We start from the raw sequence: 23,228 nt of genomic DNA, 5'->3' as shown, positions 1-23,228 counted from the left end.
CATATATAATGTACATTCTATTGGTAGATAATAAGTATAATGGTTTTATGGATTAAGTTTTATATATAATTCCACTGGAAGGTTATTATGGTATTTGGGAGAAAAACAATTCAAACAATGACTATTGAAAGCACACAGTTTTCAAAGATTCCCAACTCATATAATCTATTCCTTTAATAAAAAAAAATCTCTGTAAGTGCACTCAGTCATGTCCAGCTCTGTGACCCTTTCAACTGTAGCCTGCCAGGCTCTTCTGTTCATGGGATTTTTCAGGGAAGAATACTGGAGTGGGTTGCCATTTCCTCCTCCAGTGGATCTTCCCAAACCAGGGATTGCACCCCTCTCTCTTGTGTCTGCTGCATTGGCAGGTGGATTCTTTACCACTGAGCCATCAGGGAAGCCCTTAAATGTTTATATGCTGCTGCTCCTGCTAAGTCACTTCAGTCGTGTCTGACTCTGTGTGACCCCAGAGATGGCAGCCCACCAGGCTCGCCCGTCCCTGGGATTCTCTAGGCAAGAACACGAGTGGGTTGCCATTTCCTTCTCCAATGCATGAAAGTGAAAAGTGAAAGTGAAGTCGTTCAGTCGTGTCCGACTCTTAGCGACCCCATGGACTGCAGCCTACCAGGCTCCTCCGTCCATAGGATTTTCCAGGCAAGAGTACTGGAGTGGGGTGCCATTGCCTTCTCCAAAATGTTTATATAGAGCCTGCTTATTACCATGCACATTGTTTTCTCATCTTTCAAATTTTTGTTTTAAGGAATAGTCTTTTAAGGTGATTTTAAAGGATTTAACTGAAATAAAGATTAGGGGATATCATAGGTAGTTAGCTGTAATTTATCCACTGATTACCAGGTAATTGTCAGGGCTTAGCACTGGGATTTTAACTAGTTAATACTTTGAGCACTTTTTTCTCATTTAAGTGAGATATCTCTAACTGCTTCTCTATAAAAAATTGTATATTAACAAGAGTAGAATAATTATAATAGTGCTAGTTAACTTTTACTAAGGGCTTATTATTAAAGCCTATAGAATTTACCTGGATATCTTCCTGTAGTTCTCTGATTTGTCTTTGTTTGTATCTATATTTTTCATCAACAGCTCTTTTTTGTTCTTCTAGTTGAATTTTTACCTCATACTCAGCACCTAGAATTTAAAAGAATTTTGCTTTAAATTTTTAACGTGCTGTGTAGAAAGCAAATTTAAAATAATACATAATTTAAACTTCTAATATTTTTCATTATGAAAGATCAACTTCCGTATGTCTAATTTTTGAAAAATAGGATGTGAAATAACTATTCTTATTTTGTCAACATAGAGCACCCAGTATGCTGCTGTGTTTTTCAGATTTGAAATGAACTCTGTAGAGGAGTACTATGCCACATCACTACAACTAGTAACAGATGGAATTAACACCTTAGCATTTATTTTAAGTGGGGGAGGGAAGGGGGGTTGTGGTGATTAGGTTTTCAGCTGAATCAAACATGAGGCACTTGTTTTCCTTATCGCATAGTGATCCTCTTTTTAAAATAACTATGCAGCTTTCATTGCATGTACATTCATTTAAAAGTTTCAATAATTTCTACATACTAGATGGAGTCACTTTCTGAAAAGATTGTTTGTAATTGTTGTTGCAGCTGTTCAGCACTTGCAGGGTGTTTCCTAGAGCATAGATTTCTTTTTCAGCTTTGTTGATCTTAGCATCCAAACTGTCACCTTCCCTTTGAAGTTCTTCTTTTTCTTGAGCAGCCTGTTTAAAACAGAATAGAATAGATTGGTTAAAAGTATTTATCATGGCGGGCGGGTGGGGGGGGGAGTGCAGAAGAATGTCTGTGATCAGGGCAGGAAGTACTTAACTCACAATACCAATTTGCCTTGGGACGCTCATGCAGCACCAAGCATTTATTTCTTGCACTTGATTTACCAAATCCTGAAGGCCTTCCAAATATAGCACTTAGGATACAAAACCATGATGGGAGTTAACTAAAACTTAACATGAAGACTCGAACAAAAATGACCAAAAAATATAAACTTTACTGAGAAAAGAAAAGGTTAAGTAGAAGAGGTTTCAAATTAGATATTAAATAAAAGGAATGTATGTTTCTTGCCTGGAAGAGGTTTGGCACACTTTGACATTTTAAATCTTAGGAGTAAAAGAGGTTAGCAAGCTAAACCCATGAAAGTGAAAGTGTTAGTTGCTCAGTTGTGTCCAACTCTGCAACCCCATGGACTGTTAACCCGCCAGGCTCCTCTGTCCATGTAATTCTCCAGGAAGAATATTGGAGTGGCTTGCCATTTCATTCTCTAGGGGATCTTCCCACCCCAGGAATTGAATATTTTTAAGAAAAAAAAATACTGCATGATTCTACTTACATGAGGTACCTAGAGCAGTCATATTCACAAAGGCAAAGTAGATTGGTGGTTGCCAGGGATTTCAGGGAGGGAGAAATGGGGAGTTAACTGTTTAACAGGTACAGTTTCAGTTCTGAAAGATAAAGTTCTGGAGACGGCTGTTGTGTTGACTGCACAACAATATGAATGTAGTTAATACTACTGAACTGTACACTTAAAAACTATTAAAACAGCAAATTTTAAGCCCAATTTCATGTATATATTCCTGGAGAAGAAAATGTTAACCCACTGCAGTATCCTTGCCTGGAAAATCCCATGGACAAAGGAGCATGGTTGGCTACAGTCCATGGGGTTGCAAAGAGTCAGACAGAAGTGAGCAACTAACACTTCACTTCATGTATGTATTATCATATTTTAAAACAGCTTTAATTAAAGATAATTATGATAAATGTGGCCAGGAACAAGTGAAGTCTATAAACTGCTGAAAACCAAAAATTCCTCAGTAAGTAGTCAGCGGACTTCTGGGTTAGGCCTTCTAGAGTTGTGCCAAAACAGTTCCAAAGCACTTCTCCAATTAAAGACAGAGAGAGAGTATGCATATATATTTAAAAATGCCCCCATGAAAAGATGCTCCTCATCACTAATCATTACAGAAATTCAAATCAAAACTGCAGTGAGATCCCACCTTACACTAGTCAGAACAGCCAACATTATAAAGCCTAAAAATAGCACATGCTAGAGGAGGTGTGAAGAAAAGGGAATCTTCCTCCACTGTTGGTGAGGATGTAAATTGGTGCTGCCACTGTGGAAGACCTGTATGAAGGTTCCTGAAAAAACTACAAAGAGAGTTGCCATATGATCCAACAATCCTACTCCTGGGCATATACGCATATAAAATGATAACTCAGAAAAGATACATGGACCCCTCTGTTCACAACATTATTCACAAGACATGGAAACAACTTATATGTCCATGGACAGATGAATGGATTGATGTGGTACATATATACAATGGAATATTAACTCAGCTGTAGAAAAGAATAAAATAATGCAATGTGCAGCAACATGGTGGACCTAGAGGTTATCATACTAAATGAAGAAAGAGAAAGACAAATATCATATGATATCACTTACATGCAGACTCTAAAACAAGCCTATCTATGAAACAAACAGTTCCACAGACACATTAAACAGACTTGAAGTTGCAAAGGGTGGGGGAAGAGGAGGGAAAGAGTGGGAGTTTGCGATTAGCAGATGCAAGTTTAGCCACTGGCCCACCAGGGGAGTCCAGAAGACTGTTGGTTTTTAATGACTAATATGGTAAAAGCAGGGTTCAGGAATCACACCTCTAGTTCTCATTTATTCTAAGCAAGCAAAAAGTTCTCACAGTCAACATTGCTGCCTCCTTCAAACCTGATCAAATTTTACATAACTTAAGATCTACAGTTTTTTTTAAGTCCTTCTCACGTTCACTATTGTGAAATTAACTATATTTTAGTTATCTTTCCTAAAGTGTTAAGATATTACAATTGGCTCAATTACTGAAGCAAATTTGTGGTAAAATGTATTTCTAAAAATAAGCTGATTGACATAGCAAACAGACGTGTGGTCACCAAGGGAGAGGGGGTGGGGAAGGGATGGGAGTTTGACATTAGCAGAAGCAAATTAATATATACAGGCTGGATAAACAACAAGATCCTATTGAATAAACCATAATGGGAAAGAATATTGGAAAAAGAATATATGTATAACTGAATCACCTTGCTGTACAGCAGAAATTTAACACTAAACAAATCAACAATACTTTAATAAAGTTTAAAAAAAAAAGTACCGAAACCTATTTTTAGTCAAAATCAACTAATAATTTCTTTGGTAAAGTTATTCAATCCCAAGTATCTATCTTTAAATCAGAATGTGATCACTGGAAAAGTTTTGGTAACATTTCAATTCTTAACATTTTCACTGTTTATTGTTTTATTATGCCTCAAGATACATACTTTATATCAAATAGTATGTAATAAAAAGCTTAGCAAAAAAAAAAAATTCTGAGATAAACTACATCTAATTCTTTCAAGTTCAGTCTAGAATTAGCAAACATTTCATTTAAAATATAGTGTAGTGGGGAAAAGCTAGAATGAGTCAAAACAGCTAGATTTTAGTTGTAGATTTCCTCCTGCTGCTGCTGCTGCTAAGTCGCTTCAGTCCTGTCTGACTCTGTGCGACCCCAGAGACGGCAGCCCACCAGGCTCCCCCGTCCCTGGGATTCTCCAGGCAAGAACACTGGAGTAGGTTGCCATTTCCTTCTCCAATGCATGAAAGTGAAAAGTGAAAGTGAAGTCACACAGTCATGTCCGACTCTTCACGACCCCATGGGCTGCAGCCTACAAGGCTCCTACATCCATGAGATTTTCCAGGCAAGAGTACTGGAGTGGGGTGCCATTGCCTTCTCCGTAGTAAGCTGAATAGCATTAAATAATTTACTTCACTACTCCAAGTGCAATTTGTCAAAGGCATTGGATTTGTTCATTTATACAAATTCCAGATCTAATTCCATATATACCTTAAACTTCTAAACCTTTATGGTCCCATTTACCTGTAAATCACCAATTATATAATGTTTTACCTTTTATCCTGGATTAGAAGAGCAGTTATTTGGAGAAGGAAATGGCAACCCACTCCAGTGTTCTTGCCTGGAGAATCCCAGGGATGGGGGAGCCTGGTGGGCTGCCGTCTATGGGGTCGCACAGAGTCAGACACGACTGAAGCGACTTAGCAGCAGTAGCAGCAGTATTTGGTAGAAATGTTTATACCTTTCTGTCAGCATTTTAAAGTAATTTTATTGGGCTGTTTGATTAAATTCTGATCAGAATTGAACTGTTTCCTTATAAAGATAAAAAGGAACTTGGAAATGTGATTTGAAAGATGCCAGACCTTCACTGATTGCTGATTATATTTTTTCTGACTCTTTTAAGAGTCAGATATAGAAGCTGCTAAGGTAGCAAAGATTGAAAGCAGGAGGAGAAGGGGATGGCGGGACAAGATGGTTGGATAGCATCACCAACTCAATGGACATGAGTTTGAGCAGACTCCAGGAGATGGTGAAGGACAGGGAAGTCTGGTGTGCTATAGTCCATGGGGTCGCAAAGAGTCAGACATGACTGAGTGACTGAACAATACAAGGTGGGTAAAAGGGAATATGACCATGTGTGTAACATAGACAAGAGGATACTTGCAGGACCAAAAATGAGGACTGTGGGTTAAACTGTTAACCTAAAAAAAAACACAAGAAGTCCCAACCCTCAGTACCTCAGAATGTGACCATATATGGAAATAGGGTCTTTGTGGATGTAATCAAGTTATGATGAACTCATTAGGGTAGCCCCTAGTCCACTATCACTAGTGTCCTTACAAAAATGGGGAATTTTAACACAGACAAAGAGGAAAGGCTGAAAAGACACAAGAAGAATGCCATGTGAAGATGAAGGCAGAGCTAATGATGATGCTTCCATAAGCTAAGGAATTCCAAAAACTGCCAGCAAACCACCAAAAACTAAGAGAGAGGCATATAACATATTGTCCCTCCCAACCCTTAGAAAGAACCAGTCCTGCTGACACCATCTTGGACTTCCAGCCACTACAGCTGTAAGATGTCTATAGTATAAGCTACCTAATTGTGACACTTTGTTATAGCAGCTCTAACAAATTAATACAAGGGGTCAGCAAACAGTATGGGGAAGAGTAAGTATTTTAGGCTTTATGGGGCAGTCAGTCTCTAAACCACTAGTACTTAATACCACTTCTATTGTAGCATGAAACCAGCCAGAGACAATACATAAATGAATGAGTTTATGTATTGTGTGGTTCAGCACTTATTTATAAAATGGTAGTGGGAAGCACTTAGCCCAGAGTCCTTGGTTTGCTTACCCCTGAAATAGAGTATGCAGAAAATAAAAGAGTGGTTTGCTCTATAACCAAACTCCTCTCCCCCAGTGCTATAAACGTACATATATACGCCTATCAGGAAAGACCACCTTCTGGAGGAATGTAAAGGATATAAGGAAGGGAAAGGAGCCTGAATTGAGTGAATTTACATCCTAAGTCTACCACATTCAAAACTAGAAATGATGTTTAGCTTCTAAGTTTTTTCTAGCAGTGAAACTACTGAAATCATATTTTCAAAAAGTTAAATATTATGCTCATATGAACATAAACATGTCAAAGATTTTATCCAATTCATTAGTGAAAGAACCAGTAAGACATTTAGACAAGTTCAAAAAGAGAATTAGAACAGATTTTACATATATACAGAGTCAGAAATGCTGAAATTAATTTTCTTATAAAACTGGCTAATATCTTCTCAGTTCATTTCAGATCAGTTTAGTCTCTCAGTCATGTCCACCTCTTTGCGACCCCATGAATCATAGCACACCAGGCCTCCCTGTCCATCACCAACTCCCAGAGTTCACCCAAACTCATGTCCATCTATCAGTGATGCCATCCAGCCATATCATCCTCTGTCGTCCCGTTCTCCTCCTGTCCCCAATCCCTCCCAGCATCAGAGTCTTTTCCAATGAGTTAACTCTTTGCATGAGGTGGCCAAAGTATTGGAGTTTCAGCTTCAACATCAGTCCTTCCAATGAACACCCAAGACTGATCTCCTTTAGAATGGACTGGTTGGATCTCCAAGGGACTCTCAAGAGTCTTCTCCAACACCGCAGTTCAAAAACATCAATTCTTCAGCACTCAGCTTTCTTCACAGTCCAACTCTCACATCCGTACATGACCACTGGAAAAGCCATACCTTGACTAGACGGATCTTTGTGGACAAAGTAACGTCTCTGCTTATATGCTATCTAGGTTGGTCATAAATTTCCTTCCAAGGAGTAATCGTCTTAATTTCATGGCTGCAGTCACCATCTGCAGTGATTTTGGAGCCCAAAAAAATAAAATCTGACACTGTTTCCACTGTTTCCCATCTATTTCCCATGAAGTGATGGGACCAGATGCCATGATCTTAGTTTTCTGAATGTTGAGCTTTAAGCCAACTTTTTCACTCTCCTCTTTCACTTTCATCAAGAGGCTTTTGAGTTCCTCTTCACTTTCTGCCATAAGGGTGGTGTCATCTGCATATCTGAGGTTATTGATAGTTCTCCCAGAAATCTTGATTCCAGCTTGTGCTTCTTCCAGCCCAGCATTTCTCATGATGTACTCTGCATATAAGTTAAATGAGCAGGGTGACAATTATACAGCCTTAACGTACTCCTTTTCCTATTTGGAACCAGTCTGTTGTTCCATGTCCAGTTCTAATTGTTGCTTCCTGACCTGCATACATGTTTCTCAAGAGGCAGGTCAGGTGGTCTGGTATTCCCATTTTCCACAGTTTATTGTGATCCACAGTCAAAGGCTTTGGTAATGCAATATAATGCTTGGGCTATCTTTCCTACAAGCATTAAGTGAGTTGTATTACACTGGGAAAAATTCATTTGCATTGTTATGAGTGAAAATCATATGCATTACCATCATTTTTCCATAAGATAAAGTCTATCCCTCTAGAGAATGGTAAAATAGATTAGTCAACAGAAAATCAGTCAGAGGTGTGCATTCATGTAGAATCAGACAATCCCTGGAGGGCCTGCTAGAAAATGGCAAGCCTTCTCTGTCACCATGAAGTGGCATCATTGTACACCCACTGATTGCTTTTCCTCATTTTCAGACCATGGATGATTTTTCTTAATATTAAGCCAGACTGACTTTAGTTATTAAAGAAAGTTTCAGTTTTATACATCTGGCACACATGAGGAATAGTGAGTAAAACATTTAAATGTTCTATAAACAAAACATGTAAATAACTGTGTAGCAAGCTATGAACCCTGGAGAAGATGGAAAGTGGAATGTGGCATCAGGAAATTGAGAACAACTGACAGCCTTGATTAATGTCATATATTAGTTACATTGGCACAAAGGAATACTCCTCCTCATATGACCTGCCTGTTTTTTCCTAAAAAGTGGATACTTCCCATCAACATCATCATCATAACAGCAATAACAATAATTTCAGCTAACATTCATTGAGAGCACATTTTGTTCCATGCACTGCTTTAAGGGCTTTACATATATTTTCTCATTTACTTCTTACAACAAATGTAACAGTATCCTAATTTTGCAAGTGAGGACACTGAGGCCCCAAATGGTTAAGTAACTTATTCAAGGTCACCTACCTAATCAGTGATAGAATTAAGACTCGGACAAAAGCACTCTAACACCAATGCTTCATCAGAGCCCTTGTTGGGAGAGAAACTTCACTGCAATTGCAGCATCTATCTACTTCCCAAGAATTAACAGAATAGAGCCTCCAATTCACCCCTTGGGAACCTTCAAAACCTGAGAGGAGGAAACTACTGTTAATAGTGGACAGAAGCCTGAGGTACTAAAGACTGATGAGATAAGAAGCATTTGAGAGCTGGGACTCATTTCTCATATAGGTTGGATGGAATTTCCTGAGGCAAAGTGGCAGACATATGTGTTCAGGGCAGCCTAAAAGAAGGGGTACAGAGGGAAACTTAGAAGAGTAAGTAGAAGTCAACCACAAGATGGTAGTCAACTCTCAAAACATCAGGAAAAAAAAATAGTAAATTTATCTGATGTGTTTGTCTCCTAATATGAAGGCAAAGGAACAGCCTCCTTCCTCTCTGGATATCTGCCATACCAGGACAGCAATGGTAAACAGGAGTGTAAGATTCAGAGGTGGTGGAGCTCCAGGAGACAAAGTCTAGGTTGTGGTCATATGAGTGGATACAGTGAAGTAAAGCTTTGAGCCCAAAGTGAATGGGTTGTCATAAGCACGTGATACTGAGAGTGACAGTAGGTTTTAGAGTAAGAGTTTATGAACTTTGAATAAATGAGGGAACACAACATGACACAGGTGTGAAGAACCGACTCACTAGAAAAGACCCTGATGCTGGGAAAGATTGAAGGCAAGAGAAGAGGACAACAGAGGATAAGATGGTTGCATATATCACCGACTCAATGGACATGAGTTTGAGTAAACTCCGGGAATTGATGGACAGGGAAGCCTGGCAGGCTGCAGTCCATGGGGTTGCAAAGAGACGGACACGACTGAGCGACTAAACTGAAGTGAACTGAACTGAATGTGACACAAATGATAGCCAAAAAAAAAAAAAACCTGTGTCTGAATGGTGTAGGCTTTTCTTTGACCTCATGTGTATAAAACTAATAGTCCTTCAGTACCTCCATCTAGCAACTCATGTTCTATGACCCTAATTATGTGCAATAGCTACTGGACAGCTATGATATTTGAAATTCCATAGCAAAAAAAAAAAAAATACCATTTGGTTGTTAACAAGAGCTTGGGATTCATTCCAATCCCAAAGAAAGGCAATGCCAAAGAATGCTCAAACTACCACATAATTGCAGTCATCTCACATGCTAGTAAAGTAATGCTCAAAATTCTCCAAGCCAGGCTTCAGCAATATGTGAACCATGAACTTCCAGATGTTCAAGCTGGTTTAGAAAAGGCAGAGAAACCAGAGATCAAATTGCCAACATCCAATGGATCATGGAAAAAGCAAGAGAGTTCCAGAAAAACATCTATTTCTGCTTTATTGACTATGCCAAAGCCTTTGACTCTTTGGATCACAATAAACTGTGGAAAATTCTGAAAGAGATGGGAATACCAGACCACCTGACCTGCCTCTTGAGAAACCTGTATGCAGGTCAGGAAGCAACAGTTAGAACTGGACAAGGAACAACAGACTGGTTCCAAATAGGAAAAGGAACACGTCAAGGCTGTATACTGTTACCCTGCCTATTTAACTTATATGCAGAGTACATCATGAGAAACGCTGGGCTGGAAGAAGCACAGGCTGGAGTCAAGATTGCTGGGAGAAATATCAATAACCTCAGATATGCAGATGACACCACCCTTATGGCAGAAAGTGAAGAACTAAAGAGCCTCTTGATGAAAGTGAAAGAAGAGACTGAAAAAGCTGGTTTAAAGCTCAACATTTAGAAAACAAAGATCATGGCATCTGGTCCCATTACTTCATGGCAAATAGATGGGGAAACAGTGGAGACAGTGGCCAACTTTATTTTTCTGGGCTCCGAAATCACTGCAGATGGTGACTGCAGCCATGAAATTAAAAGACACTTACTCCTCGGAAGGAAAGTTATGACCAACATAGACACCATATTAAAAAGCAGAGACATTACTTTGTCAACAAAGGTCTGTCTAGTCAAGGCTATGGTTTTCCCAGTAGTCATGTATGGATGTGAGACTTGGACTGTAAAGAAAGCTAAGCGCCGAAGATTTGATGTTTTTAAACTGTGGTGTTTGAGAAGACTCTTAAGAGTCTCTTGGACTGCAAGGAGATCCAACCAGTCCATCCTAAAGGAGATCGGTCTTGGGTGTTCATTGGAAGAACTGATGTTGAAGCTGAAACTCCAGTACTTTGGCCACCTGATGCGATGAGCTGACTCATTTGAAAAGACCCTGATCTGGGAAAGATTGAAGGTGGGAGGAGAAGGGGATGACAGAGGATGAGATGGTTGGATGGCATCACCGACTCAATGGACATGAGTTTGGGTGAACTCCAGGAGTTGGTGATGGACAGGGAGGCCTGGTGTGCTGTGGTTCATGAGGTCGCAGCATCAGACACGACTGAGTGACTGAACTAAACTGAACTGAATGGATACTTCATTTTACCACAACTGTAAATCCATTAGAAGTGGAAGGGTAAGTCACTCAGTCATATCCAACTCTTTGAGACTCCATGGACTATAGCCCACCAGGCTTCTCTATCTGTGGAATTCTCTAGGCAAGAATACTGGAGTAGATAGCCATTCTCTTCTCCAGAGGATCTTCCCAACCCAGGGATCAAAGCCTGGTCTCCTGCATTGCAGATGGATAATTCACCATCAGAGCCACCAGGGAAGCCCATAAATCCATTAAGCTTACCTTTATTACATAGTAGGCCTGCGTTTTCTCCTCTTCTCCTTCAGGAGGCAGCATAACAACAGTAAGAATTTCATATCTATTCTTCAGCTTATCAATTTTACTTAGCCGCTCATGAAACTCAGCACTAACATGAAAAGAAAAATTAAACACTGAAAAACAAACAATATACTTTTTTAAAGGACTATACTGTTCTTAGAGAAGACATCTGTATTTGTGTTACTACTGAAACAGTTTAAATAGGTTCTCACTTTGAAGTTTTACATTTCAGTTTGAAAACAGGAAATCAGTCCTGAATATTCATTGGAAGGACTGATGCTAAAGCTGAAACTCCAATACTTTGGCCACCTGATGTGAAGAACCAACTCATTGGAGAAGACCCTGATGCTGGGAAAGATTGAAGGTGAGAGAAGGGGACGACAGAGGATGAGATGGCTGGCTGGCATCACTGACTCCTTGTATATGAGTTTGAGTAGGCCCCGGGAGTTGGTGATGGACAGGGAAGCCTGTCGTGCTGCAGTCAATGGAGTGGCAAAGAATTGGACGTGATTGAGCAACTGAACTGAACTGAACTGTGAAAGGTCTCAGATTTCACCCTACTTAAAAGCTAGCAAGTTAGTCTGCCACTTTCATGGATGCTGGCAGAAAACACAAGATATCTGGGTCACAGAAAAAGGACTTTACCACTCATTGGCATACCAAGTAGCATGAGCTGCCTATTTGCATTGGTTCCCCTTGCTCTTGAAGTCACATGCAAGTGAGGAGGGGATCAAGTGGATGCTGCACATACAGTAGGTTTATGTCACAACTGAAGAACTCAAGCTTAGCTAATCCAAATATTTCATAATGGGAAATAAGCAAACATACCTAACCTTTGCTCCGGAGGGAGATACTATCTCTAGCCCCAAGGCTATTCACTATCCAAATATCCTTTAAAAGATAGTCCTATGCAAATCAAAACCACAATAAGATGTCATTTCACACCAGCGAGAATGGCTACTATCAAAGACAAAAAAAATAATAATAAAGTATTGGTGAGGGTGTAGAGAAACTGAACCTTTAAGAACTCTTGGTGGGACAGTAAAATGATGCAACCACTATGAAAAATATGGCAGTTCCTCAAAAAGTTAAAAATAAAATAGCCATATGATCCAGTCATCCTACTCCTGGTATATATCCTAAAGAACTGAAAATGGTTTTCAAAGACATGTCTGCACATCGATGTTCATATATTATTCACAATAGTTCACAATAGCCAAGAAGTGGAAGCAAGCCAAATGTCCATAGGCCAATGAATGGATAAAATGTGATACATACATACAATGAAGTATTATTCAGCCTTAGAGAGAAAATCTATCACATGCTACATGGGTGAGTCTTGCAGACATTATGCTAAATACAATAAACCAGTCAAAAAACACAAATATCAATACTACATGATCCACTTATGTGAGGCATCTAGTGTAGTCAAATTCATACAGGCAGAAAAAATAGTGGCTATCAAGGGCGAGGGGAAGGGGAAAATGCAAAGCTAATATTTAATGGGTATAGAATTTCAGTTTTACAAGATGAAAAAGTTCTAGAGATCTGTTGCTCAAAAATGTGAAAATATTACTACTACTAACTATACATTTTTAAATGGTTAAGATAAATTTTAGGTGTTTTTCACCAAAAATTTTTTAAAATATGGTCCAGAACAGGATAGCTATTGCCTCTCCTCCTAAGGTATGCAGAAATATGAGAAACTTTTGGAGAATTATCTCCTGAGATTTACAGCCTTAAAATTGCTGGTTACTTTCTTCCTTTTATTCCAGTAAATTTATATTTTTAAATCATTTTTAACTTATTTTGTAATAATACTAATAATGCTAATATATGTACAGCAACATGGAGACTCATTTGCCTGCTTACAGCTTCATGAAAATAAGCCTTCTAACCATAGTGAAAAGAAATCTTCAACATACTAGGTTCCTACTCCTAAAGAAAGTTGATGGTAAAATATAGTAAGTATCAGAAGTTATAGCTTTGCTTATTTTTAAGTATTAATATTATTTCATCAGAAAATATTTACTCATCCTTTATGTGATTGTAAAAGACAAGCCTTGTTGGCCTTTCAGCTTAAGATGGTGGACCAAGCACAAACATGTCTCCTTCCTAAAACAGAAAATATTAAAAGGAAAAAAAACCTACCGACCACAGCTCTGGAAACAAGAAAGATAAGTTTCTTTATGAATGAAAAAATAGAAAACAAATGTGATATGATTGAGAGGAGGAAAAAAAGGAGATACAGAAGATTACGCAGAAATAAGAGCCACTTTCATGAAAGAAGTCTGTAGAAAATTTTTTCTAGAGAAAAGAAATTTACTAAAACAGATGCAAGAAAAAATACAAGATCCACACTGTTCCATAACCAATAAATAAACTGAACCAACAGTTCAACTGAACTAAATCTTCCTCAAAAAACTCCAGATGTCCAAAGGCTTTACCAGTGACGTGTTCGAAAATTCAAGATGTAATTCTGCTCTTTTACAAACTTACCTAGAGTATAGGAAAAAAAGAAACACAAAAATCATTTTATAAAAGTAGATGTAACCTTAATAACCTGATAATTTGACAAGGACAGGAGAGAAACGAACTATAAGCATAGAATGTAAAAATTATATAAAAATATTAGCAAACAAAATCTAGATACATACAAAATATAATATGTGACAGTTACATTTACTACAAGAAGGTAAGTTAGTTTAACTTTGAAAAAGCGATCAATATACAGTTTTCAATTATACTAACATTGAATAAGCTATATCATATCAATGACTGAAAAAAAATCACATAATAAAAGTCAACATTCATTTCTGATTAAAAAAACTAAAACAACCTCTTAGCAAAGAATGAAAATAGATGGGATCTCTCTTAATATTGTAAAAAGAACCTCAAAAAACACTATAGTAAACTTGATACTTAATGATAAAACAATGAACACTTTCCCTTTGAGATCAAGCACCTGCAAGACAAGGGTACCTGCAATCACCACTACTATTTGTCATTGAACTGGAGGTTAAATAGCAAGGACGATAAAGCAAGAACAAGAAAAGTTATAGAGGTTGAAAAGGAAGACACAAAACTGTTGTTTGCAAATGATATCAATTAAATACCTGGAAGGTAGAATCTACAGATCAACTGTTAGAATTAATAAAAGTTTAAGCAAGGTTGATGAATACTTAATGAAACCAACTGCATTTCTACATACCAGCAACAAATCAAATATGAAATGCTTTAAAAAGAGATAACATTGACAGTAACACTTAAAAAGTAGCATGTAATCCAGAAATAAATCTTATACAAGATAGGTGAAATCTCTAGGGGAAAATTGCTTCAATAAATGCAGCTATTGGGTATCCATAAGGGAAAGCATGTTACTGGACCCTTGAGCATGCGTGCAGACTCAGTTGCTTCAGTCATGATCGACTCTGTGCGACCCCATAGCCATAGCCCAATAGGCTTCTCTGTCCATGGGATTTTCCTGGAAAGAATACTGGAGTGGGTTGCCATGCTCTTTTCTAGGGGATCCTCCCAACCCAGGGGGTATCTTGGGTCCCCCTGCAGGATCCTGAACCCACATCTCCTGCATCTCCTGCATAGCAGGCAGATCCATAAGGGAAAACATGTTATTGAACCCTTACCACGAACTATACATAAAAATCAATTCCAAGGGAATTGGTGATCTTAATGTAAAATGATAAATCTGCAGAACAAGGAGTTAGCCTAAGGAAATAGAGAGAGAGAGAGAGAGAAGCATAGATTTGCTACTAAAATGTGGCCTATGTATTATATTAATCTTCCCTGGTGGTTCAAACAGTAAAGATTATGCCTGCAATGCTGGAGACCCAGGTTCAATCCCTTGGTCGAGAAGATCCCTTGGAGAAGGAAATGGCTACCCACTCCAGTATTCTTGCCTGGAGAATTCCATGGACAGAGGAGCTTGGCAGGCTACAGTCTATGGGGTCGCAAAGAGTCAGACATGACTGAGCATACACACACACATTATATTAATAGCCTTTTCAAACAAATAAAAAGATGGATATCCAAGGTGGTGGAGGGAGCAGTCAGTTCTTCTAACACTACTCATGTTTTCAAAATTCATTAGCAGTATTTTAAAATTCTAATTATTACCTTATATTTTGCCGTTCTTGATCAACATATCTTATTTGTGATGCAAGCATTGTTTTGTGAACCTTAATTTCTTCGGTCCGTTCTTCCATAGCTGTGTGTAACTGTTGTTTTCTTTTTTCCAGAGAAAGAACTTCTTCTGCCTTACTGTGAAGCAGTTCTCGAGTACGTTTAACCTCAAGTTTTAAAAGATTGTCTTCTATCATCAAATCCTATCAACATAACAAAATCATCAAATATTGAAACAATTATTTGTATAACCAATCCAAAATACGTTTCTTTGTTATTGCTACTAAAGCCAAACTTGAAAATAGAATTTTTTCTAATTTGACTATTTTCCAAGATATTAATTAGGGTTAAGTTTAGATTGCTCTGAGTCATAACTCTGCTTTTTCCTTTTAAGAGAAGGGTTTATAACTATTCCAACTTTTATTATAATGTAATTGTAAATTCAAGTTTTACTATTAATAAAAAAAACAAAATGAAGTTATTCCTAAAATTGAAAGTTACAATATCCAGAAAATATATGATGCCCTATGGATAAGAATTTTTATATTTTAAACTAATTCTACAAGATAAAGTATAAATACATTTTTATTTTAAAATAGTTCAATCATAAGTAGAATACTGAAGGAGAGTCATGAGTAGAATAGAGTACAGAAGCAGAAGAGATTAAGAAGAGGTGGCAGGAATACAAAGAACTGTACAAAAAAAGATCATAATGACCTGAATAACCACAAGGTTGTGGTCACTCACCTAGACTTGGACATCCTGAAGTGTGAAGTGGGCCTTAGGAAGCAGTACTACAAACAAAGCTAGTGGAGGTGATTGAATTCCAGCTGAGCTATTTCAAATCCTAAAAGATTAAGACTTTTAAAGTACTGCACTCAATACACCAGCAAATTTGGAAAACTTAGAAGTGACCACAGGACTGGAAAAGTCAGTTTTCATTGGAATCCCAAAGAAGGACAATGCCAAAGAATGTTTAAACTACCATACAGTTGTACTCATTTCACATGCTATCAAAGTTATGCTCAAAATCCCTCAAGCTAGGCATTAATAGTATGTAAACCAAGAACATCTAGGTGTGCAAGCTGGGTTTCAAAGAGGCAGAGGAACCAGAGATCAAATTGCCAATATGTCTTGAACCATGGAGAAAGAAAAGGAGTTCCCAAAAAAAAGAAAAATCTGATACATTAACTACGCTAAAGCTTACTGCGTGGTTCAAAACAAACTGTGGAAAATTCTTAAAGAGATCAGAGTACCAGACCACCTTACCTGCCTCTGAGAAACCTGGTATGCAGGTCAAGAAGCAACAGTTAGAACCAGACATGGAACTGACTGATTCAAAATTGGAAAAGGAGAATGACAAGGCTGTATATTGTCACCCTGCTTATTTAACTTATATGCAGAGTACATCATGTGAAATGCTGGGCTGGATGAATCACAAGCTGGAATCAAGATTGCTGGGAGAAATATCAACAACCTGATATATACAGCTGATACCACTCTAATGGCAGAAAGTGAAGAGGAACTGAAGAGCCTCTTGATGATGTGAAAGAGCAGAGTGAAAAAGCTGGCTTGAAAATCAACATTCAAAAAAGTAAGATTATGGCATCCAGTCCCATCACCTCATGGCAAATAGAGGTGGAAAAAACGGAAGCAGTGACGGATCAGATTTTCTTAGGCTCCAAAATCACTGCAGACAGTGACTGCAGCCATGAAATTAAAAGGAAAGCTGTTACAAACCTTACCTGGTGACTCAGTGGTAAAGAATCCGCCTGCCAGTACAAAAGATGTAAATTCAATCTCTGGGTTGAGAAGATCCCCTGGAGAAGAAAATGGCAACCTGCTCCAGTTCATGCCTGGGAAATCCCACAGACAGAGGAGCCTAGTGGGCTATAGTCCATGGAGTCACAGAGTCGGACATGACTTAGTAACTAAACAACAACAATGACAAACCTAGACAGTGTGTTATAAAAGCAGAAACACCACTTTGCCAACAAAGGTCCGTATGGTTAAAAGTGGTTTTTCCAGTAGTCATTATGGATATGAGAGTTGGACCATTAAAGAAGGTTGAGAGCTGAAGAGTTGATGCTTTCAAACTGTGGTGTTGGAGAAGACTCTTGAGAGCCCCTTGGACTGCAAGGAGATCAAACCAGTCAATTCTAAAGGAAATCAACCCTGAATATTCATTGGTAGGACTCATGCTGAAGCTGAAGCTCTAACACTTTTGCCACTTGATGCAAAGAGCCAACTTATTGGAAAAGACTTTGATGCTGGGAAAGATTGAAGGCAGGAGAAGAAGAGGATGACAGAGGATGAGACAGTCAGATAGCATCACCAACCAATGGACATGAGTTTGAGCAAGCTCCAGAAGTTGATGATATACGAGGAAGCCTGGCTTGCCTTACGTAGTCCATGGGGTTGCAAAGAGTCAGACATGGCTTAGTGACTGAACAACAACAGAGTACTGACACAAGATCACACTTAATAGATCAATTTTCAGAAGAGAAAGCCCAGAAAAAATACTCCAGAATATAAGATTTTACTATTGCAAGACAAAGCTTGTTATTTAGAGCAAAGATTAAACCCCCATATCTCATATGTACCAGAAATAAATATCAGATGAATGAAAGAACTTAATGTAAGAGATGAAACCAAATGCAGCCACTAGAAATAGTAAATATTTTTAGTGTGACTAAAAAGTTTCTAAGCATAAAAATTATATAGGGAAAAACACTTAAACATATGATGTTTAAAAAAAGTTTTATGGAAAAAAACTGAAGAGAAGTTTAAAGACAATGGGACAAATACTTATGAGTTAATATACGAAGATCTTTTCCCAAGTATTTTAAAAACATAAACCACCTAATGGAAATATATGCAAGAAAATGAACTAGAAATCCAAAAGAAAAATTATAGAAAATAACATAGCAGAAAAAATGCTTAAACATTTCCAATGAAACATAAATATTTTAAATTTTATGCTTAAAATGTTTTAAAATGTTCACTAACTTTAAAATGCAGGATTCTCTGGTGGCTCAGATGGTAAAGTGTCTGCCTGCAATGTGGGAGACCCGGGTTCAATCCCTGGGTCGGAAAGATCCCCTGGAGAAGGAAATGGCAACCCACTCCAGTACTCTTGCCTGGAAAATTTCATGGATGGAGGAGCCTGATAGGCTATAGTCCGTGGGGTTGCAGAGAGTTGGACACGACTGAGCAACTTCACTTCACTCACAACTTTAAAATGCAGACTAAAAACAATGAAACACTATGTTTGCCCATCAAACTAACAGGAATTTTATACAGTATATTATCCAGCCCTGGTGGTGGTCAATAAAATAGAATGCTTATACATTGCTGGTGGAAGTATTAATTGAACCTTCTAGAAGGCAAATGGTTTGAAAATAGTTTCAAGATACTAGAAATATACATTCTTTTGAACCATAATTATACAGCTAGAAATTTATCCTAAGGAACTATATGAACAACTGTACAATGAAATACGTGCACAGTACATGAGAGTACTATCTATAATAGCCAAACACTGAAAATATATATATCCAAAAATAGATGGTAAAATAAATTATAGGAACTTCATGCAATGGGGTGTAGGAAGTCTTTAAAGATACTTAATGTTTAGAAAACATGTATCATATATTTTAAATTTTTTGAATACAATATATAAATCCATTTTCTTTAAAAGACTGAAAGACGATAATATACTATAACACTGCTTATTATCTGTACAGTGATTATAGTAACTTTTTTTCCTTTATAATTTGGTATATTTAAAATTTTTTCTACAATTAGCATGAAAGTATTGGATTTTAATATTATATATAAACATGACTTTATTGCACCTGTTTTAAAGCTTTGGCTTTAGTAAGTTCTTTCTCTGATCTGTCATTGAAGAGGGTTAGTTCATTTATTTTGGTCATGAGGGACTGTTTTTCATCACGATATTTACTATTTGACTTCTTGGTAAAGTAAAGATCATTCTGTAAAGAGGAAAAAAGGTACATAAATACATATTTTAAATAACAATATTACATGCATGACACATTGAATTATATGCTCCATTAAATATTTATAATAATCAGATTTTTAAATCTCACCCCTTCATACTCTGACATCTCTAATAAGATGTACATGGATATTCACATATAAACACTTTCATTTTTATTATTTGTTGATGTTTGGGTTCAGTTTGATTTTAGTAATTCTAGGAAATATCATGTATGATTACCATTCAAACTGAATTATTAAGTGATTGCCATTTATGGGAAGACATGGGAGGGCAGAGTTCAAGTTTTGTTTAAATATAGGGTTCACCTTCTGGATTTCATCATTTGATTCAACCCAAGCCCCAGAAGGTAAAAATGTTAACAGTCTGAGAAAGCAAAGGGTTTTGGTTAACTACAAGCTCTGGAATTAGACGGTCTTAATTACTTATCCGGAGAAGGCAATGGCACCCCACTCCAGTACTCTTCCCTGGAAAATCCCATGGATGAAGGAGTCTGGTAGGCTGCAGTCCATGGGGTCACTAAGAGTCGGACATGACTGAGTGACTTCACTTTCACTTTTCACTTTCATGCATTGGAGAAGGCAATGGCACCCCACTCCACTACTCTTGCCTGGAAAACCCCATGGATGGAGGAGCCTGGTGGGCTGCAGTCCATGAGGTCACTAAGAGTCGGGCACAACTGAGCTACTTCACTTTCACTTTTCACTTTCATGCATTGGAGAAGGAAATGGCAACCCACTCCAGTGTTCTTGCCTGGAGAACCCCAGGGATGGGGGAGCCTGGTGGGCTGCCGTCTATGGGGTCACACAGAGTCAGACACGACTGAAGCGACTTAGCAGCAGCAGCAATTACTTATCAGCCATCCAACGCCAGTGGGCAATCTATTCTTCCTTAGTTTTCTCATTTCTAAAATGGAGATGATAACAACACCTACCTACCACGGCTGTTGTGGAGGGTTAAAGAAGTTACTGTAATATGTGCAACAATGTTTGACACAGAGAAATGTAGTTATGATTATTATGTATATAATCACATATTGCTGAAGAGAAAAATGCTAGATAAGATCTAATTCCATCGACTGAATGAATGGGTGATACATACTCATCAGTCTTCCAGCTTTATACAAGTTTGCATCCTCCCTCCCTGGTCAGATGGTAAAGCGTCTGTCTACAATGCGGGAGACCTGGGTTCAATCCCTGGGTTGGGAAGACCCCCTGGAGAAGGAAATGGCAATCCACTCCAGTACTATTGCCTGGAAAATCCCATGGACAGAGGAGCCTGGTAGGCTACAGTCCATGGGGTCGCAAAGAGTCGGACACGACTGAGCGACTTCACTTCACTTCCCACCCAGAACTAGAATGAGGTTTGCTCTCTTTGTCCTCCTTAGTCCCTCTTAGGGGACCTAAAGCAAAAAGTTTCTAGTGCCAAGATCTCTCTCCCTTTCCCCTCTCGCTTCCTCTCTCCCTTGCTTCCTCCCTCCCCTACCTTTCTCACTGCCTGTATTTCTCTGAACAATCAGAACCTAAGATTGAAACAAGACAGTAAGATTTTTTTTTCACATAAATATATGACTTCAAAAAATTAACTTTTAGAATTAAAATATTAGTTTAAGGTAATTTTCAACTAGAGGAAATTTGTTTGTTATTCAAAATAAGAGATGGAGTGGCATGGGAAAGAGAATATAGAATGACTTTACAATCTAACACTACTATCGAGAAGATAAAACCTTCATTAGAAAGTTAACTAGCTTTAATATCTTTAAAAATTCACTTGTATGTCTATTAATTTATTTACTTCTCTGTCAAAACCAGAGTTGGGATAGGCATAAGTACTAGCCTACTGCATCATGGACAAAGCCCCACGGTAGTTAAAATGGGGAGCATTAGAACCACTCTCACACAGCAAAACAGACACAATTGAGTTAGCATCAAAAAACACATCCAAATATGAAAGTCATCCTCCTATCATTCTATAGCACCAATATTCTCATATTCTATGTAATTAAAACAATACCATTTATTGAGAACAGACTAAATGCACTGTTAAGATACACATTGCTTCTAATTCTCCCAAATGTCCTAAAATAATATCAAATTTTTTTTCCATTTAAAAATGAGTAAACTAAGACTCAGAAAAGTTAAAAAAGCAGTACTGTGCTGTGCTAAGTCACTTCAGTTCTGTCCAACTCTATGTAACCCTAAGGACTGCAGCCTTCCAGGCTCCTCTGTCCATGGGATTCTCCAGGTAAGAATACTGGAGTGGGCTGCCATGGCTTCCTCCAGGGGATCTTCCCAACCCAGGTAGTTAGGTATAACCTTGACATTCAAAACCAGTTCTGATTCCAAAACATGTGCTCCTATTATTAAACCAAGGAAATAGTCTTTTAAAAATTTAATCAGGCTATAAACCACTCGAAACCAATATTTTGTCATGTTGAATTTTTTTTTTCTTTCCTAATTTAAAAAAGTAATAGCTCCCTTTCACCTTTGTAGCCCTTAAGGAATTCAGGGCAATTTTTCATTTAACCACTAGAGGACATTCATCACTAGCCTTTCCAGCTGTTCAACATTTAAAATTGGAGTTCTCCCCCCATTCAGATCCATGCTTTCAGGCCTTCACTCTTGCCAGTTAAACATTAGCATAGGTTCTATATTACATAGGTTCCCGTAACACAGGTTTTATATTACCATAAACATATTAAAGTACCTAAGGATGAAGAACATTTTTAACCTTATTAACAAAATAGAGTCATATGAAATATATAACTAAGTAAATATTTGAATAACAAAAGAAGACCCATAAAAGAGCAGCTTCTTTTAGATGCCACTTCAGTGATAAAAAGCAATCAAGTTATTATGGGAGACACATAATAGAAACTAGAACTTATCAATTTTTTAAATCATGTACCATTTAAGACTATTTTTAAGTCACATGGACCAAGGATCAAATCCTCGCTGTGAAATCATGAACAAGTTACTTAATCTGTAAAACAGGTAATAATATCTTCCTCACAAGACATTTATAAGGATTAAATGAAATAAAACACTAAAGACATAGACATAGCATACAGCAAATGCATAATCAATGGTAACGTTATTTTCATATTTCATATTTCATGAATTTCTCATATTCATATGAGAATGTAAGCACAGAAATACGGGCATTAGTTCATACATTTATTACATATGTGGGTAGCTTGGCAATCATCCTATCCAAAGTCAGTCTTAGGAACATGTTAACATAAAATGACTAATAATTAGGATATTTGAAGCATAAAAAGTATTTTAGCTAAGTTACATGAAGCTTCTTGATCTGTGTTTCCAAAAGGCAAAGTGCAGATTTTTTCTCTTCCAATGTCTTCTGAAGTTCAACAGTTTTTGCTTCAAGGGCTTGTTTTTCTTCTGAATTAATGTCTCCCTTTAAGCGCGACATTCGGCGTTCTACTTGCTGAATGTAAAAATCCTGTTACAGGTTTTAAAGAACGTTAATAGGGAGAAACAGTTAAAACCATTTTTTAGATGCAAACACACTGTAAATATTTTCATGAGTTTGGTCTGATGTCATCATTTACTAAAGTCACTTTAACTCTCTAGTGATGAAGTCCTTCTTACTCCAACGGGAGAAACAGTAAACTATTCTTCAACAACCAGAGTATATGATAATAACACACACTAATCTTAGAATATAATAGAGCAGTTAGGTGGG

At 37.7% G+C, this 23,228-nt stretch overlaps 1 protein-coding gene across 1 annotated transcript in view; it reads right to left on the bottom strand.

Moving 5' to 3' along the window:
- CCDC39 (coiled-coil domain containing 39) overlaps positions 1-23,228 on the bottom strand; it is a 52,198-nt gene that overhangs the window by 5,645 nt on the left and 23,325 nt on the right. The window contains exons 11-16 of the mRNA NM_001206056.1: positions 22,821-22,985; positions 19,360-19,497; positions 15,497-15,705; positions 11,327-11,450; positions 1,591-1,750; positions 1,040-1,146 (exon numbers count right to left, since the gene is read on the bottom strand). Coding sequence (NP_001192985.1) covers positions 1,040-1,146; positions 1,591-1,750; positions 11,327-11,450; positions 15,497-15,705; positions 19,360-19,497; positions 22,821-22,985 — 903 coding nt within the window. The remainder of the gene's footprint in view (positions 1-1,039; positions 1,147-1,590; positions 1,751-11,326; positions 11,451-15,496; positions 15,706-19,359; positions 19,498-22,820; positions 22,986-23,228) is intronic.

This window comes from Bos taurus, chromosome 1 (assembly GCF_002263795.3).
Source record: "Bos taurus isolate L1 Dominette 01449 registration number 42190680 breed Hereford chromosome 1, ARS-UCD2.0, whole genome shotgun sequence".
Lineage (NCBI taxonomy): Eukaryota > Metazoa > Chordata > Mammalia > Artiodactyla > Bovidae > Bos > Bos taurus.
This window is presented reverse-complemented; position numbering and strand designations above follow the sequence as displayed.